This window comes from Loxodonta africana, chromosome 21 (assembly GCF_030014295.1).
Source record: "Loxodonta africana isolate mLoxAfr1 chromosome 21, mLoxAfr1.hap2, whole genome shotgun sequence".
Classification (NCBI taxonomy): Eukaryota; Metazoa; Chordata; class Mammalia; order Proboscidea; family Elephantidae; genus Loxodonta; species Loxodonta africana.
The window spans coordinates 74,931,159-74,951,615 of NC_087362.1; the positions used below are offsets into that span (position 1 = coordinate 74,931,159).

General features: G+C 38.7%; 1 protein-coding gene across 1 annotated transcript in view; it reads right to left on the reverse strand.

Annotated features, from left to right (window-relative positions):
• Nucleotides 1–20,457, reverse strand: part of NETO2 (neuropilin and tolloid like 2) — a 53,201-nt gene that overhangs the window by 23,842 nt on the left and 8,902 nt on the right. The window contains exons 2-6 of the mRNA XM_023555671.2: nucleotides 17,311–17,367; nucleotides 13,893–14,033; nucleotides 13,139–13,387; nucleotides 6,772–6,816; nucleotides 6,562–6,689 (exon numbers count right to left, since the gene is read on the reverse strand). Coding sequence (XP_023411439.2) covers nucleotides 6,562–6,689; nucleotides 6,772–6,816; nucleotides 13,139–13,387; nucleotides 13,893–14,033; nucleotides 17,311–17,367 — 620 coding nt within the window. The remainder of the gene's footprint in view (nucleotides 1–6,561; nucleotides 6,690–6,771; nucleotides 6,817–13,138; nucleotides 13,388–13,892; nucleotides 14,034–17,310; nucleotides 17,368–20,457) is intronic.

Consider the following 20,457-nt stretch of genomic DNA (forward strand, 5'->3'; position numbering starts at 1 on the left):
CACACTAGGTGATGTATAATTCTTTTTATATGCTGTGGGATTAGATTTGCTATTATTTTGTTGAAGATTTCTGCACCTGTTTGCTTGAGGAATACCCATCAGTGATTTCCTTATAATGCCTTTAATCTGGTGGTGTCAGGGTAATGATCATCTCATAAAACGAGCCGGGCAGTATTTTATTTTCTGTAACAGATCGTGAAGAACTGACATTATTTCTTAAGTCACTGATGCTATTTAAGCCTTGGCTTTTCCTGATTAGGTTTTTAAATATGAATTCAATTGCTAATTATGAGGCCATCCAGGTTACATATTTCCTCTCAGACGAGTTTAAGTATTTTGTGGCTTTTAAGGAATTTGCCCATTTAATAGTTTTTTTTTTTTTTTATCTATACAGTCCAATTTGTGGGCATGAAGTTTTTTTGTATTTTCTTATTATTCTTTTTAATGCTGGTAGGGTCTGTAAGTGTATCTTCTGTTTCATTCCTGCTACTGGTAAAAAGAAGCCCTGGTGGCACAATGATTAAGAGCTCGGTTGCTAATCAAAAAGGTCAGTAGTTCAAATCCACCAGCTGCTCCCTGGAAACCCTATGGGCAGCTGTACTCTGTCCTATAGGGTCACTATCAGCCAGAATCGGCTTGACGGCAACAGGCCTGGTTTGGTTTTTTTGGTATTGCTAAAAAGGTTTATAATATTTACCCAGATGTCTACCATTTGTTTCCCTTCACTCATAAAGTTCCAAGTTTCATTTCTCCTTTATCCAAAGAACTTCTAACATTTCTTTTATGGCAGGTTTGGAGGTAAAAAAATTATTAGTTCATCAGAGTATATCTTTATCTTGTCCTCATTCCTGAAAGTATATGTTTGTTAGACACAGAATTTTGTGTTCAGCTTTTTTCTTTTTCAGCACTTTAAATATTTTGATCTATTATCTTTTGGCCTCTGATGAAAAATCCAGTTATTCTTATCACTGTTCTGTTATAAAAAATGTATCATTTCTCTCTGGCTGGTCTTAAGACTTTTTCTTTATATCTCTGGTTTCAAGCAGTTTGCTTTCTGTGTCCAGGCCTGGTTTTATGCTTGTTTCTTTTTGTTTATCCTGTTCGGCGTTCACTGAGCTTCTTGAATCTGTAAATTTATATCTTTCAGCAATTTTGGGATGTCTTTAGCATTTATTTCTTCTAATGTTTTTCCTGTACCACCTTCTTTTTCCTCTCCTTCTGGGACTTTAATGACACAAAGGTTAGGCCTTCTGTGTTCCACAGGTCCCTGAGGCTCTGTTCATTTGTTTTCAATCTTCCTTCGCTTCGTATTTCAGAATAGGTTATTTTGTATCGATTCATCTTGAAGATCAAAGACTACAGTCTTCAGGATGGATTACACCTTAACATATAGAAAATAAAAACCCTCACAACTGGACCAATGAGCAACATCATGATAAACAGAGAAAAGACTGAAGTTATCAAGGATTTCATATTTCTTGGATCCACAATCAACGCCCATGGAAGCAGCAGTCAAGAATTCAAATGACATACTGCATTGCATGAATCTGCTCCAAAGGCCTATTTAAAGTTTAAAAGGCAAAGACGTCACTCTGGGGACTAAGGTGCACCTGACCCAAGCCATGGTATTTTTAAACACTTTGTATGCATGCAAAAGTTGAACAATGAGTAAGACTGAAGAATAACTGATACATTTGAATTATGGTGTTGAAGAAGGATATTGAATATTACCATGGACTCTGGAATGAACAAATTTGTCTTGGAAGAAGTATAGCCAGAATGTTTCTTAGAGGCAAGGATGGTGAGACTTCATCTCGCATACTCTGTATGTGTTATCAGGAGGGGCCAGTCCCTGGAGATGGACATTGGCTTAGGCTGGGTTCTCCAGAGAAGCAAAACCAGTGAAGTGTATGTGTGTGTGTGTGTATATACACACACATAACAGAGAGAAAAAGACAGGTTTGTATCAAAAAAATGGCTCACGCAGTTGTAGTATGGAAAGTAACAAGTGTGTGGGTCAGGCATCAGGCTGGAGGCTTCTCCTGACTCATGTAGCTGCAGGGGCTGATGAACCCAAGATCAGCAGGTCAGACAGCAGGCTGCTGGCTGAATTCCCAAGACCTGGAGGTCAGGTGATGATGAGCAGGATGCAGGATCCAGAGAGAGCAAAAGCCAGCAAGCTTTGCCAGAAAGTCCACATATAGTGGAAGCAGACCACACCCGCAAGGAAACTTCTTTTCCACTGACTGGCTGCTCATAGCAGATCTCATCACAGAGGTGACTGCATTCATCACGTTAACTGCCAAACTACTGAAAATCATGGCCCAGCCAATTTGAAACACAACCTTAACCACCACGCTTGGTGAAGACATTATACTTGGTAAAGTAGTGGGTCAGTAAAAAAGAGGAAGACCCTCAATGAGATGGACTGGCACAGTGGATGCAACAACGGGCTCAAATACAGCAAGAATTGTGAGAATGTCAATGGACCAGGCAGTGTTTTGTGCTGCTGCACACTGGGTTGCTGTGAGTCGGAACCGACCTGATGGCACCCAACAACAACCACATGGACCAAAGTGCTTTTAAGTCTTTGATAATTCCAATATCTGGTCATGGTAAGGTTGGCATCTGTTGTCTTTGCCTTCCAGAACTAATCAGATTTTCCTGATTGCATGACAGTAACTTGTAATTATCCTAGACATTTTGAATATAATGACTCTGGGTCCTAATAAAAAACGCTGGTGAATGCTGATTTTTGTTTGGTTTTAGCACGTATCTACCAAGTTATTCTGTCTCACTTTGTGTGGGTGGTGGCTTCCTCCTAAGTTCAGTTTTCAAAGCCTTTGTTATGCTGTTTAGGTTTCTTTGGTCATGGGTCACTCTGGGATTGGATGGTCACTTATAATGTCATTTGGTTCCCAACACCTCTGCCGTATTTCTTTGGGTGTGTTCCACACACATGCAGCTCAGGGGTAAGTTTCTTCGCCTCTTCAGCTCTCCTCTCCAAGACTTCCCTCATGTTCTCTAGATAACAGTCCCTTTTCCCCATTTTTTCTAGTCAGAAAAGACAAGCTTTCCCCAAGTTGTAACCACCTATCCTCTACCAAGTTCTGAGTAACCTTTGGGGTGCTGAGAAGGGGGAAAAAAAATAATGGGATCTGCCCCATACTCTCTAGACAACACCATCCCCTTTTCCCAGTTCCTCTGGCTAAGGAGACAGGGTTTCTCTGACAACACCATCCCCTTTTCCCAGTTCCTCTGGCTAAGGGGACAGGGTTTCTCTGACAACACCATCCCCTTTTCCCAGTTCCTCTGGCTAAGGGGACAGGGTTTCTCTGACAACACCATCCCCTTTTCCCAGTTCCTCTGGCTAAGGGGACAGGGTTTCTCTGGGGATTTCAGTTGCTGCTGCAGCTGCTGTATCACAGGTCTACTACTGGTTCTGGGCTTGGGCAAAGCTAGGAGACAAGAGTACCAAACGAACAAAAAGACAGGGACCCTGCCCCAGTCTTCAGATTTCCTAGGCTGCTCTTCCCTACAGCCGTTTCTTTCAGAGTGTCTACTGTCTGTGCCTGCTAAGCAGTTCCATGAGCCAGTCCACCCTCAGTTCAAAGCCAGGAGACAAAGCAAGGGGAAAAACTGAATCTCACCCCTTTTATGGGTCATTATTCAAGTTTTAACTTCCCTCCCCAATCCATCTGGCTAATAGTTTTCAGAATCCTCATGTACTTGCTTTTTGTACTTTGTCCAAAGGTTTTAGTTGCCATCTGTAGGGAAAATAGGTTAGAGTGGGCTTAGTCCACCTTGGCTGGTTCTGGAAGTCAAAAAGTTTACTTTAATGTAATAAAACTGAAAAATTTTATACTCTATTTTCTGTTTATTTTTAGTAAACTTGTCATGTTAACTATTCTCCTACATTTTATTCTACAAGTTTTGGTTTCACTTTAACATTAAGAACTGATATTATACCAAGTCTAAGACAGAGATCTAACACTGACAGTTAACTGTCCCAGGGCCAGTTATCAATAGCCTCTTCTCTTGATCTAGAATGCTATGTTTGTTACATACCCGATTTCTATACATGTGCCGTTCTGTACTGGGGTACCCTATTCAGATTCATTAAGTTCCATATCCCAATGACAATTTCATACTGTCCAGTTACCACGACTTTATCTCAAAGATTACCTTCCTCAAGTTTGTTTTTATTCAAAACTGTCATGGTTCTTTTTGACCACTTGTTCGTCTATGTGAATTTTAGAATTAGCTAGTCAAGTTCTACAAAAAGCCATACTAGGATTTGGTTAAAATTATTTTCATTGACTGATTAATTTGGAAACAATATTTTTTGTGATACTGAGTCTTTTCATCCATGAAAATGATGTCTCTCCGTTTCTTTTATGTCTTGCAATATAATTTTACACTTTGCTCCATAAGTGTTTTACACATCCTTTTTTATTTACTCATAGGTACCTTATGATTTGTCCTTATTGTAAATGATATTTCAAAAAAGTCCTATTTTCTAAATGATTCTTGCTGGAGTACAGAAAAGAAACTGATTTTTATAACTGATTACCTCTTCTTTCGTCTCTCGTGTTGTTGCACTGAGCAGGGTTTCTGAACAACAATGAATAAAACATTGAAAGCAGATGTTACTGTCTTACTCCTGAGTTTAAAGGAGGTGCTTCTAAGGTTTCACTACTAATTATGGTGCTTATTACAGGGTTTCAGTGGATACTCTTCATTATGCTGAAAAAAGTCTCCTTCTTTGTTAGTTATTTTTTTTTTTAAATAAGTTTTAAGTTTTATTGAATATTTTTCTGCATACACTGAGATACATGGACTTTCTCCTTTAATCTGGTAAAGTACATCAGATTTTCCAATATTAAACTATTCAAGAATTTCTGAAATAAAATTCACTTGGGTCATGACTTCTAAAATACATTTATGTTTTGTCATTGGTTAGCTTTTAACTTTGCATTTCATAAATGCTAACTATACCACCAGTTGCCATCAAGTCCTTTCTGACTCAGACCCAACTGTGTCAAAACAGAATTGGGTTCTTCTACAGGGTTTTCATGGCTGATTTTTCAGAAATAGATCACCAGGTTTTCTTCTGAGTTATAAATGCTACTGGTGTATAATTTTCTTCTCTCATCTAATCCTTACTTGGTTTTGACAGAAGGGGTTGGGGGCTGCTCTTCTTCAGTTTTCTGAAACAGTTTACATAATGTGTTTCCTGAGTATTTGTTAAAAGCTAGTCTGGCCAGTTTTTCTGTTCTCGTATTTTCACTACAAAATCACTTTCTTTACCTGAGTAAAGGATTATTTGGGTTTTCTATTTTTTATATTTAATTTTGGTAAACTATATGATTATGTACACCCGTGGAGCTCTGCTGCTGCAGCGGTTAAGTGTTCAGGTGCTAACCCAAAGGCTGGCAGTTCAAATCCACCGGCTGCTCCTTTGAAGCCCTATGGGACAGTTCTGCTCTGTCCTATAGGGTTGCTCTGAGTCAGAATTGACTCAATGGCAATGGGATTGGTTTTTACATGTTCGTACTGCCAATATTTTTACTCCTGATTTATAGTTATCTCTTTTAATTTATAGTTCATAACAATCACTGTATGCTTTTAAAAGGTTATTTCTTATATTCTAATGTTTTCAAGAGTTTGTTTGCCTGGCTGCTAACTGAGAGATTAGCGGTTTGTGTCCACCCAGGGGTGCCTCACAAGAAAGGCCTGGCAATCTACCTCCCCAAAAATCAGCCACTGAAAACTCCATGGAGTGCAGATATACTTCAACCCATGAGGTAATCATGAGTTGGAATCTATAATTGGTAAGGTATAATCCATCATATTAACCTAACTGTATATCTAACTTTAATGATTTGTTAAGGTTTTTTTTTTTTTTTTTTAAGGGTAGTCAGTGATCATTTTCAATCTGATATGGTAATTTAAAAACATTCTTCCCTGTAGTATTTTCTCATTAAAAAAAAAACCAAACCCATTGCCTTAGAGTCGAGGACAGAGCAGAACTGCCTTATAGGGTTTGGGTTTCTAAGGAGTGGCTGGTGAATTCAAAGTGCTGACCTTTTGGTTAGCAGCCGAGCTTGTAACCACTACGCCACCAAGGTTCCAACAAAGGTGCTACATAATTAACAGAAAACATGGTAAGAACCCAGAACTCAACATATTTGTGTTTGGTTCTGACGATGTTATCTGGCTCTGTGACTTTGGCAAGACATTTTAACCTCTTGTGGCCTGTTTTTCCTCCCCATAAAAAGGTTTTACAAATCATACTGATCAATAACTGCACTCACAAATTAGGAACCTACAGATTAAAAAAAACTTTAATATATGTGTGATATTCCTGAAACTTATATACTATGTTGTTTAACTATAACAATGCTGGAACCTTAGTAGGTACTCAATAAAGTAAGCTAAAACGTTAGTTGTTGCATCAGTTCATATAATCAATAAATATTTGTATGAACCAAAATAACCCATTATACAAAGCATGTCTGATTATGTTCTCTTCTGAAATTACTCAATACGTAACAATACCTTAGCTTTTGGGGTAGCTTTAATTGTCCATATGCAATCAACGGCTTGGCCAGGTTTTGTTTTTTCTTCTTGTTCTACCTGACTAGAACGCACTATTCCATCAGCTCCTGAGAGCTCAAACTGGCAATCTAGAAAGAACAAATGAGGAATGTTCAAAGGAAAATAAGACCAATCAAAAATGCCATGAGAAAACGAGGTAATATACTAAACCTGGGATGGGATTTAAAATACCTCCTAGGTAAGTGAAGTCTGGATCTGCAACAGAAGAAGAGAATTTCAGAGTTACTTCAAGGCTCGACCTCTTAATTTATACCTAAGACGCCACTTAAGAACAAGGCAAGAGAAAGCAGCTTTCACTGATGTAAAGCATACACTGGTTATCTGTGAATGTGATTCAGGCTACTCATCTGTGGTATCAATGTTTACATAATACTAATACTTTTGATTCCGTCATTAAAACTACTTCAAAACTCCCATCAACTGTCAAAAGCAGCAGCAGGTGCTCTATTCCAGAGAGCTGGCTTTTTTTTTTTTTTAACTGATTTGATTAAATTAATCAGGTATTTGATTTTATTAAAAAAAAAAAATTTTTTTTTTTTAAACCAATTAACAGAAACAACTGGTATTTTGGTGTCACAAAATCATGCGTGCATCAGATCTTTGAAAATAAGTTTAAACTACTTGGGGTAAAAAAAAAAGACTTCCAAAACTTAACCTTATTCCAATGTTTTTAAGTATTAAAAAACATAATCAGAGAACTTTTTTATGCTCTTTCATGACAGTAATATCCAGAGGATTAGGTAATATACCATTTTACAGGTGAGGAAACTGAGTCAGAGAGAGATTTAGTGGTTTTCTTAGATCAGACAATGGCCAAGCCAGGACCAAATTCCTATTCTCTAGCCACCTACCCTTTAGAATTTTCCCCACTCAACTATGTTACCTTTATGTGAGTCAGGATTCCAAAGCTTCACCACGATAATTAAAAATAAACCCACATGTCAAAAAAACTATGCAGTGTATAATCTGCCTAAGTCAAAATATGGCTACATCTGACCATAAAGTCATGCATATAAGGTAATTCCGTTCAGTGCTGGTAAATCTGGAAACAATCTATTAACAATGGTGAGAAATTGGCATTTTTTTATGAAATTCTCTAAGCTACTGGTGGTGGTTGTTGAGGCAGAGACTCTTAAAGGACTGTTACTTCCTGGAAGTAACTGGGATATAATTCTGGTAACTTCAGTGCAGTAATGACAGGCAGACAGCTGCCGTCTAATGATAATATCCTAAAATTCTTGCCTAAAAAAAACCATGCCTAGATATGACGGAATTCTGATTTTCCCAACGCTGCTGTAAGATTTAAATTTCTATTTGACATTTCTCTGCAAAAGAGCTGAAGTATTTATTAGTTGTTCCCTTTTACAAAGGTTGAGTTTATTAAGTTAAAAAAGAACAGTCTCTGAGACTTATTTTAAATTAAGCTAACATTTAAAAGACAAATTTCATCTTTGGAGAATATCCTTTGCCACTGAAGCAACATTTAAAAATTCCCATGATATGTTTACTGACAAGGGAAACGTTTTTTCTTACGTTGTTCAGGTGTAATAAGGCTGTACGTATACTGTGATCCTAGTTTTGTAAAACAAAATGCATACAGAAAAACATCTGAAGGGATACACACCAAAACGTTAACACTTTTTTACATATACGGGGGTGGGTGGGATTATGGATAATTTCTCATTTTGATGTGTATCAATCCTTTAAAGATTAAGTTTGTCAAAAACAAGTGAAAAAATCTCGTAATTGTTACATGAAGTTATTTTTCATCTTGTTTCATTTTGTAAGCTCCTGAAGGACAGGAAAATTACTTGTCCATCTTTGTGCTTCCCCTTTAGGGGACATATATATTCTTTACACTGGACAGGGCTTCAGAGTTTCAAAGCGTTTTCACACATCCCAGGGTAGATAGAACAGACAAAATGGGCTAAATGGTGGCCCCCCCAAAAGATATGTCCATGTCCTAATCCCTGGAACCTGTGAAAATTACCCTACGCCGTAGAGGATTTATCCTATGTGGTAGAGGAAATGTCACCTTACATGGCAGAATGACTATTATCCTACATGGTAGAGCGACTATTACCCTACATGGTAGTATGAATATTACCTTACATGGTAGAGGGACTGTTACCCTACATGGTAGAGCGACTATTACCCTACATGGTAGAGGGAATATTACCTTACACAGTAGAGAGGATATTACCCTATATGGAAGAGCAAATATTACCCTACATGGTAGTATGAATATTACCTTACATGATAGAGGGAATACTACCCTACATGGTAGAGCGACTATTACCCTACATGGTAGTATGAATATTACCTTACATGGTAGAAGGAATATTACCCTACATGGCAGCATGAGTATTACCTTACATGGTAGAGAGAATATTACCCTATATGGAAGAGCAAATATTACCCTACATGGTAGAGCGACTATTACCCTACATGGTAGAGGAAATATTACCTTGCACAGTAGAGAGGATATCACCCTATATGGAAGAGCAAATATTACCCTACATGGTAGAGCGACTATTAGCCTACATGGTAGTATGAATATTACCTTACATGGTAGAAGGAATACTACCCTACATGGTAGAGTGACTATTACCCTACATGGCAGCATGAGTATTACCTTACATGGTAGAGGGAATACTACCTTACACAGTAGAGAGAATATTACCCTATATGGAAAAGCAAATATTACCCTACATGGTAGTTTGAATATTATTACCTTACGTGGGAGAGGGAATATTAACTTACATGGTAGAGTAAATAGTACTCTAAATGGGAGGGTAAATATTACTTTACAGGGCAGAATAAATATTACTTCATCTGGTAGAGCGAATATTACCTTATGTGGTAGAGTGAATACTTACCCTACATGGTACAGTATTACCCTATGTGGTAGAGAAAATATTAACCTACATAGTAGAGTGAATATTACCTTATGTGGTAGAGTGAACACTACCTTACATGGCAAAAGACGTGATTAAGAATTCTGACATGAGGAAAGGACAGAGACACAGAGGTGGTGATGTGACCACAAAGGCAAGAGTGGTAGGGACGCACAGGCTCAGGAATGTAGGGCAGCTGCCAGGAGCTGGAAGAGGGAAGCAGATGCTCCTCCAGAGTCCCTGGAGGGAGTATGGTTCTGCCCGATTTTGGAAGTCTGGCCTCCAGAACTGTGAGAGAATAAATTTCTGTTGCTTTAAGCCCCCCAGTTTGTGGTAATTTGTTGCTGCAGCATCAGGAAACAAATGCAGCAGGTGTTCCCTGTGTTTCACAGCCAACAGGTGGCAGCTGTTGCTGCTAGGTGCCATCGAGTCGGTTCTGACTCACAGCAACCCCATGCACAACAGAACGAAACACTGCCTGGTCCTGAGCCATCCTCACAATCGTCGTTATGCTTGAGCCCATTGTGTCAGCCACCGTGTCAATCCACCTTGTTGAGAGTCTTCCTCTTTTCTGCCGACCCTGTACTTTGCCAAGCATGAAGTCCTTCTCCAGAGACTGATCCCTCCTTACAACATGTCCAAACTATGTAAGACGCAGTCTCGCCATCCTTGCTTCTAAGGAGCATTCTGGCTGTACTTCTTCCAAGACAGATTTGTTTGTTCTTTTGGCAGTCCATGGTATATTCAATATTCTTCGCCAACACCACAACTCAAAGGCATCAATAATTCTTCGGTCTTTCTTATTCACTGTCCAGCTTTCACATGCATATGATGCGATTGGAAATACCGTGGCTTGGGTCAGGCGCACCTCAGTCTTCAAGGTGACATCTTTGCTCTTCAACACTTTAAAGAGGTCCTTTGCAGCAGATCTTTCCAATGCAACAGATCTTTTGATTTCTTGACTGATGCTTCCATGGCTGTTGATTGTGGATTCAGGTAAAATGAAATCCTTGACAACTTCAGTCTTTTCTCTGTTTATCATGATGTTGCTCATTGGTCCAGTTGTGAGGATTTTTGTTCTCCTTATGTAGAGGTGCAATCCATACTGAAGGCTGTGGTCTTTGATCTTCATTAAGTGCTTCAAGTCCTCTTCATTTCCAGCAAACAAGGTTGTGTCATCTGCATAACGCAGGTTGTTAATGAGTCTTCCTCCAATCCTGATGCCCCGTTCTTCTTCATATAGTCCAGCTTCTCGGATTATTTGCTCAGCATACAGACTGAATAGGTATGGTGAAAGAATACAACCCTGAACCACACCCTTCCTGACTTTAAACCAATCAGTATCCCCTTGTTCTGTCCAAACAACTGCCTCTTCATCTATGTGAAGGTTCCTCATGAGCACAATTAAGTGTTCTGGAATTCCCATTCTTTGCAATGTTATACGTAATTTGTTATGATCCACACAGTCGAATGCCTTTGCATAGTCAATAAAACACAGGTAAACATCCTTCTGGTATTCTCTACTTTCAGCCAGGATCCATCTGACATCAGCAATGATATCCCTGGTTCCACGTCCTCTTCTGAAATCAGCCTGAATTTCTGGCACTTCCTTGTCGATATACTGCTGCAGCTGTTTTTGAGTGATCTTCAGCAAAATTTTGCTTCCATGTGATATTAATGATATTGTTTTATAATTTCCACATTTGGTTGGATCACCTTTCTTGGGAATAGGCATAAATATGGATCTCTTCCAGTCAGTTGACCAGGAAGCTGTCTTCCATATTTCTTGGCATAGATGAGTGAGCACCTCCAGTGCTGCATCTGTTTGTTGAAACATCTCAATTGATATTCCATCAATTCCTGGAGCCTTGCTTTTCACCAATGCCTTCAGAGCAGCTTGGACTTCTTCCTTCAGTACCATCAGTTCCCGATCATATGCCACCTCTTGAAATGGTCGAACATCGACTAATTCTTTTTGGTATAATGACTGCGTATTCCTTACGTCTTCTTTTTGATGGTTCCTGCATGATGTCCTTGATGTCATTCCACAACTCGTCTGGTCTTCAGTCGCTAGTGTTCAGGGCGTCAAATCTATTCTTCAGATGGTCTCCAAATTCAGGTGGGATGTACTTAAGGTCGTATTTTAGCTCTCGTGGACTTGCTCTGATTTTCTTCAGTTTCAGCTTGAACTTGCATATGAGCAATTGATGGTCTGTTCCACAGTCGGCCCCTGGCCTTGTTCTGACTGATGATATTGAGCTTTTCCATCGTCTCTTTCCACAGATGTAGTGAATTTGATTTCTGTGTGTTCCATCTGGCCAGGTCCATGTGTATAGTCGCCATTTATGCTGGTGAAACAGGTATTTGCAATGAAGAGGTCGTTGGTCTTGCAAAATTCTATCATTCAATCTCCAGCGTCGTTTCTATCACCAAGGCCATATTTTCCAACTACTGATTCTTTTTCTTTGTTTCCAACTTTCGCATTCTAATCGCCAGTAATTATCAATGCATCTTGATTGCATGTTCGATCAATTTCAGACTGCAGCAGCTGATAAAAATATTCTATTTTTTCATCTTTGGCCCTAGTGGTTGGTGGGTATATTTGAATAATAGTCATACTAACTGGTCTTCCTTCTAGGCGTATGGATATTATCCTATCACTGACAGCACTGTACTTCAGCATAGATCTTGAAATGTTCTTTTTGATGATGAATGCAACACCATTCCTCTTCAAGCTGTCATTCCCAGCATGGTAGACTATACAATTGCCCAGTTAAAAACAGCCAATACCAGTCCATTTCAGCTCACTAATGCCTAGGATACTGATGTTTACGCGTTCCATTTCTTTTCTGACGATTTCCAATTTTCCTAGATTCATACTTCGTACATTCCAGGTTCCGATTATTAATGGATGTTTGCAGCTGTTTCTTCTCATTTTCAGTCGTGCCACATCAGCAAATGGAGGTCCTGAAAGCTTACTCCACCCATGTCATTAAGGTTGACTCTACCCTGATGAGGCAGCTCTTGCCCAACTTAATTTTTTGAGTAACTTCCAACCTGGGGGGCTCATCTTCCAGCACTATATGAGACAACATTCTGCTGCTATTCATAAGGTTTTCACTGGCTAATGCTTTTCAGAAGTAGACTGCCGGGTCCTTCCTCTGTCTTAGTCTGGAAGCTCAGCTGAAACCTTTCCTCCATGGGTGACCCTGAATACCGGTGGCATAGCTTCCAGCATTACAACAACATGCAAGCCCCCACAGTATGACAAACTGACCGACTCGTGGGGGTAAGGTGGCAGAGAGAGGATTAGAAAACCAGACTTTCTGCTTCCAAGTGCAGACCAGTATTCTTTGTATTGCTCAATGTTTTCTAGAGATAACTTAATTCAAACAAGTAGTTAATTCAATCAATCCAATGAGGAAAAATCAGCCAAAAATCAGTTTTGGTGGGGATTATGAAAACATGATTTGCTGGTTTAACAATGTTATTTCTCTTGAAGTTTCTGGCCTTATGTATATGACGTAAAACAAAGAAATCTAATTCTGTTCTCTGACCTTAAGATTCTAAAATCATAGTGTGGGATACCTACACAACTGAAAAGATAATTTATTTTTTACCTGGAATAAATGAATATTTTGCTCGAAAACCCAGTCCTTCTAGTTCTTCATCAGAACTGAACTTAATCCACATGAATCTCCCCGTGGATCTAATTAACGGGGGGCTTTTCATGCCACAGTAACGATCTATAAGCGGAGAGAAACCAAATGGCCCATCTCGAACTTCCAAGTGATCAAACCGGCATTCAAATGATGGTTCTATATAATAATGTTCATCAAAGGTCAACTCTATTCTTTGCCGTGGAGCAGCTAGAAAAGAGAACAAGCAAATCAGGAGAACACAAAGAACAAAAATGTACTGATACAAGTGAGAAAAACAAAAAAACTGGTCTTTTACTCTACATAAATAAGAATAATAATTGCATTAATTGCTATATATATAAGTCATAACAAATGTTACATTTTACATTAATGGTAACATACCCTTCATCAAACTAGAGTAATCTTTCCCTCTGGCACTTGTGGATGTCAGCTTAAGAAAGTTTCTCATGAGAGAAATTTCTCATATACACCTCGTTGAATTAAATCTACAGGAGATTCAAACTTTTCTTAGGAGATTCAAAATTCCCATAACATTTCAATATTATTTTGTTATCATGTCCAATATTCAGGAATATTTATAATTACCAGAGTCTAATTCAAATGAATATCTAAATTTTATTCAAACTGGCTTTATTACAGCATTTAGCCAACATACTTAATTTTACAATAATGTAAAAGTTCATTCAATAAAAGACAGAAATTTGTCAAATACCTTCCAAAATATAGATACATTCCTTGTTTGGTGGATATGAGTCCGGATAATTTGGGGACGCAAAGTGACCTCCGTTGCTGGTTCGAACCCAAATGCCACACTGTGTTGCAGGAACATGTTTGATTCCAATATTCTGTCCATCTTATGAGTAAAAACAGCATTTAAAACATTAATGACAGCCAAAGAGAATGGCATTCTTCTCTTTTCTCATCAACTTCCACAAACTACTGTCTGCTCTATATTACAGAGACACTTTTATAGGAACCTTGGCCATATTTAGCACAACAAATTCAACACAGCAGAATTGAAAGGAAAATAAGATTGTATGCTGGGCTGGCTTGAAGAACTTGCAACCAGAGACAAATTCACCATATAAGAGAAAGCAGAAATAAAATGCTCGATTTTACAAAAACCAGGTGGGAAACCTGGTAAGTCAACAGAATTCAGTTCTGGCAGAAAAACAAAAGAATCCCTCCATGAACAAATGCCTTCTTTGTCATGAGAACAGAAGAAGTGGATGGTGCCTGGCTACCACTTTTGAACACTTTGATTATATATATAGAAGAATCCTGATCAAGAAAGGGATACTGCAGGGCAGAATTTCAAATTCTCATGGAATCCAGACTTTCTGGAGCCAAGGCGGCTGGATGAACCCCTGAAACTACAGGTCTGAGATAATCTGTAAACTTTAAACCAAAATATCCTGTGGAGTCTTCTTAAAAGCAAGCAGTAGTTTACCTTAATTAGTAAAAAATGTCTGCTTTAAGCATTATGCTCTTTTAAAGAACTACCTACATGAGATCAAAGTGATAGCAGTAACTCGAAAGATTGGACAGACACCTTAGAGGGCAGTGAGTTTATTAATGGGGAAGCAACACCTCAGAAAAGGAGGGTGAGAATGCTTGTGTACAACTTGAAGAATGTAATCACTGCCACTGGACACTGCATGTAGGAATGGCTGAATTGTATGTTTTTGCTATGCATATTCTCAACAAAATAAAATTTTAAAAATACATAAAAGGACTTCAGGAATTTATCTAATAATGGTACCCCTATATTTACTTTAACAAAAATGTCAAGATTCAAAGATTACAGATGGATTTTAAAGAATGAAGATTGAATACATACATTTAGCTCTGCTCCCTCCCTCCGGAAACCTCATTTAAACAACTCTAAAGGGATTTTTTTTTTTTTGGGGATTTAAAAAAAAAGGCATAAACTCTAAGTCCAAAGATGTAGATACAAGAGTAACAACTGGCAGTACCAGGGGTCTCTGGAAGTGAAGACTATTAAAATTAGACTTTTCAAAAACATTGATTAAAAGTCTGCTTAAAGTTTGATCTCCACTACCCTCTTCTATCCCACAAATCTAGGCAGCTGTCGCCACATCGCCACATCAGAAAACTGAGGTTATTTCTTTGGAGGCAGGTAAAACAAAAGATTTTTCACTTAGGGGACATCAGGCACAGCTGAGGTTGAAGATACCCACCTGAAAACAGGAAAATCAGGTGAATATTAACATAATGAATAACACTCCCAGCCCTCTCCTCCAAGGAGTCCCCCAAAGGCTGGCAGTCAGATGTAGGGCCTCCAAGCAAGACAATGGAAAAGATCCTTCTCTGCGGAATCTAATCAGTCCAAAGAAGAGACTCAAAGATGTAGACCAAAGGTTTCTGCAAATATCAACAGTGAGGGCCACAGTAAGCCAGCCCTACCTACACCCGCAGGGACCTGATGATCAGGTCTTTAGTGCATCTGTCGTAATTAGCATACATCCCAGGAGCACCAGACATTTGAAAGCTCCTGATATGTAAAACAGAGAACAAAACAGACAAAAAGGCATCTCCAAGAAACAAAAACAACGTTAAGAAAAATTAAAAAAATAAAATGACAGTAACAACACAATACTAGTGTTTCATCTCCTCGGAGACAAAAAAAGAAGACAGTGTATCACAAAATAAGAACAGGTACTTTAAAAAACAGAATATTCAGGAAATAAAAGAAAGCTCCTAAAAATACAAATGAAAAACTTAGTAGAAATTGAGAGCAGAGGTTGGCAAACGATAGCCATGAGACAAATCTGGCCTGCTGCCTATTATTATAAATAAAGTTTTATTGGAATACAGCCATGCCCATTCACCTGTACCATACATGGCTGCTTTCACACTACAATGGCAGAGCTAAATAGTTGCTTGAGGCTATATGGCCTGCAAAGCCTAAAATATTTACTATTTGGACATTTATAGAAAGTTTTTCAATTCCTGGCTAAATGTGAGCAACTCTTCCCCAGAAAGTATAGCAAAGAGAGAGATGAAAAAGAGAAAAGAAAACAAAAGGAGGACCAATAATCAAACACTAGGAAATTCTCAGAGAGCAAACAGAGAAAAGAAAAAATTTTTTAAAAGGAGAAAAAAATTTCCTAAACAAGACAAAATTTCCATATTGAAAAATCTAGATGAATGACTTAATGTAAATCATAAATAATGACCTAACCAGAATCTGAAGTGACTCAACTATAAGTCTCTCTTTTTTAATGCACACACTGAGGAGGAAGGTGGGACACGTGGAAAGCAAAAACAGACTTGCATGTGGTTGACGGTGGAAGGTAGTAGGAAAGAGTGAAATTCTCACCTTCCATGGTTTGAAGTCATTATTGAATGCCTCAAACGGAAATAACCAAAAAGTATCCACGTAGCATGTTATTTAGAGACACGAAGGGAAAGATCAAAAGGATCAGCTGAATGAGGAGTTACCTCTATGGAGAAAGAAACGGGGTAGGGTACTTTGGGGGGACTGATTTTTCCTAATGAACTTTTTAAAACTATTTCACTTTTGTCATATGCATGTATAATTGATGAAAATTGAAATGTCCTAAACTGACAAAAAATCTGGCTCAAAGATGACACTAGCTAATCCTTCATAAACCAGGAAGATCAGGAAGGTTTTGCTTAGTGATAAAGCATGAATCTCGTTTAATTTTTGGACACAATCCACAATATGCTAAGAGCTACCGGTGATGCCCATCTTTAAAAATTTAACAGGACAAGACTTTCTGTTGACAATTTAGTTAACTGCTGCTGAATCCAGTTAAATTGAGGCTGATATACTGACAGAGGAAACCCTGGTGGTGTAGTGGTTAAGTGCTACAGCTGCTAACCAAAAGGTTGGCAGTTTGAATCCGCCAGGCATTCCCTGGAAAGTCTACGGGGCAGTTCTACTCTGTCCTATAGAGTTGCTGTGAGTTGGAATCGACTCAATGGCAGTGGGTTTGGTTTTGGTTTTTATACTGACAAAAAGCCTTAGGACACTGGAATACCCCAGAGGGATTATGGATGTAGTACTCAAAACTGTAATTTCTTCAGTAAGCCACACCCCATCCTGATTGTGCCATAGATCCTCACTATAAGGAAGTACTCACCTTGGGTCTTTTGGGCCACCGCAATCCCTTCTACTACCAGGAGTGTAACTAACAACACTAGAGAAACAACAGAAAACAGAAGTTAAAAAACTGAATCATATTTTACTAACTGTATAAAGAAAAATCTTTTTATACGGAAAATCAGATGACATAAAAGATGAACCCCGTATGTCTTAGGAACATTCACTCTAACAATTTTTAAACAGTAAATCTTCTGGTTTACTAGTTGACGCTCAGGACAACTCCAGAAAAGCATACTGATTGTGCACTCATTTATGCAAGGACTAAGGATACATGGCATTTAAGGCATTTTTCAACTTATGATAGATTTTTAAAAATACAATTTTTTTTTTGGCAACAAACTTTGCTCGCCCTAACTATTTCCATATTTACTGCAGTCCATCTCAGAGTTTACACCCATTACAGCTGGCTCTGCCATGCATTATGCCGGTGAAGTTCAGTTAGAGTATCTGACTTGTGAGGATGCTTGTATAAAGGCAGAAGGAAGGGGGCAGCACTCTCCCAGAAATCAGTTCAAGGTGTTTCATAGCCGTGCAGTGCTCTGCCATGGTGGCCTGCATTACAAACGCTAGCCACATTCAAAAAGCGAAGGTCTCCCCGCAAGCTGTTATCAGTGAAGGTTTCTAGGATCCAGTCAACAACATATTGAATTGTTTTGCGTGTGTTAAAGATTCCTTTGAACATCTGACTTTTATGAATGGCACGCTGGCAGCTTTACTGCCCCTTTCAATGTAAGCCCACTACCCGTTTGCCCGTCTTTACCGTGTAAGCTTAGAATACCTACTGGATAGCAGGCACTATCCAGTTAATGTAAATCCTAAATGCTGACTTAACCAGAATTATTAAGAAATACAGACAATGGTTAAAAGTATGGACTCCAGGGGTTACACGGATCTAGGTTTGGGTTTCCATTTTGCCGGGTACTGGTTGTGAAGCCTTTTCCACTCAGCTTATTTGTAAACTGAGGATGGTATACCAATAACACCAACCTCCTAATAGTGTCGTGAAGATTAAATGAGATGCTGAGCACGGTATTTTTATGTGCCAAGCATTCTGCTAAACAAATGATAGATACTAGGACAAACTACCCGTCAAAGACGATCTGCAATACAAGGTGAAAAGGAGTCTGACAGGCAGTATACAGAAAGCATGACGAAAGCAGAGGAAACCTTCATTCTGCTGGGGTGGGAGGTTAAGAGGAACAGGACGAGGAAAACTTCAGAAAAGAAGTATATTCTGGTTGGACCTCATAGGCTTTCAATCCAGGAGAGGGAGAAAGGAACACCTTAAACAAAAACATGGACGCATAAGCACTAATGTACCACAAGTTTTCGGGGAATGAGTAATACAGTGTGGTTAGCATGTGGCGGGAACGGTGGTACACGAGGTTAGAAAAGGAAGGTTTTGATCTAATTGTGAAAAGCTTTGTATTCCAGGCTAATTTTGGACTTCAGTTTATAAAGAAAAACCATTACAGGTTTTTAAACTAAATACTGACATTATACACCTGTGTTTCAGACCAGTAATTCTTTTTTTTCTAGACGAATAATTTTCAAAGTTATATGTAGTCTATGTTTTTCAAAAGGAGAGATCACTCTTCACTCAAAAGCACGTACCGACTATCTACTACACAGTCACCAACGGACAAGGATACAGTTCTTGCCACTGAGTTGCTTCCATCTCAGCGTCTAATTATCTGACCTCTGTCCTCTCTCAACAACTTTTAACTTCCCCTTTGTTTTCTCTGGCTGCTGCTAACGCTGAAGATCTCAGTTACATGGCAACAATCTCTCCCCCAAGCTCTTCACACCTTTACCCTGGTTGTGAGTTAGAGGAATGGAGTCTGGAAACTTTTTTTAAACAAACGATTTATAATCAAAAAGAAAACCCGTGGTAATGTTAGCTACCTGACAAGTCGGCGAACGAAAGATCCCCCTGTATCCGTTCATCTTGTTAGAGACATTGCTTCCCCAGGCACGCCATCCATACGATACACAACTGAGCAAGGTCTCGTGCTCACCATCCCTCTCCTGGAGCACAGGCACAGCTTTCACACACCAGCTACACACCAGCTTTCACACTCCTAATTCACTGTACCGAAGCCAGTAACCACAGAGCCAGGCAGAGCGGGCAAGTAAGAAATTCACAAAACGAAACCAGGAGAACGACGGTAAAACTACAAGAAGATTAACTATGCAAGGAGAAGTATATTACACAAGGACCAGTGAAAATTGACAGTGTAAAATAGCAATTTATGAAATTTGCATATACAGGCAGTCCCTGCGTTATGAACATCCAACTTACCTACAACCCTCTGACTTACCTATAACTTCAGTCACAAACCAGCCCCGGTAAAGCCCATCATATTAAAAATTCAAGGCAGATACAATCATTCAGAATAACAAAAGGGAGCTACTTTGCAACGTGCATCAAATTATTATATCACTATTGTACTATATTAAAGACGTTTTAGTGTATCTGGGAAGTGTTTAATGTTTTTTATGCATAGAAAAGTACACTATATACTATATCATAAAACAAACATTTGATTTAACATGTTAAATTTGAACTGTCCCTAACTGTTCTGACTTATATAAAAACTCAACTTAAAGACAAACTTAGGAACAGAAGTGGTTTGTAATCCGGGGACTGCCTGTAACACGAGTGAAGTAGATCCTGTTAAAAATACAGTTTCAAGGCCAAATAAACCTATTACATTCTTTTCTATTGATTTGGATGGCTGCTCACAACTTTGTTTTCCCCAAAGGTTAATAACTATTCACAACCAAATCAACCGTGCCACTGAACGTAAAAATGACATATACAGAATAGAGCAAACCTGCAAAGCAACTCAGGACACAAATCTCTAGTGACATGCTTTTTGGTGATTTAGCTCTGATTATTAATCATTCTTAATTCTATTCATGATAGTTTTCCTGAGTTGTGTAACAGAATCTTTGTTGATGGCTTGTTTTACAATCAGGCTGAATTGTTTAAACAAACTCCATTGCTAGCCAATACTGGAATTATCAAATATATAAAGCAGTCTGTGGTGCTCTATTTTGTCCTTAGTCCCAACCTATGTGCCACTGTCCCCTTCCTCCTCTTACCAAAAAGATCAGTTAT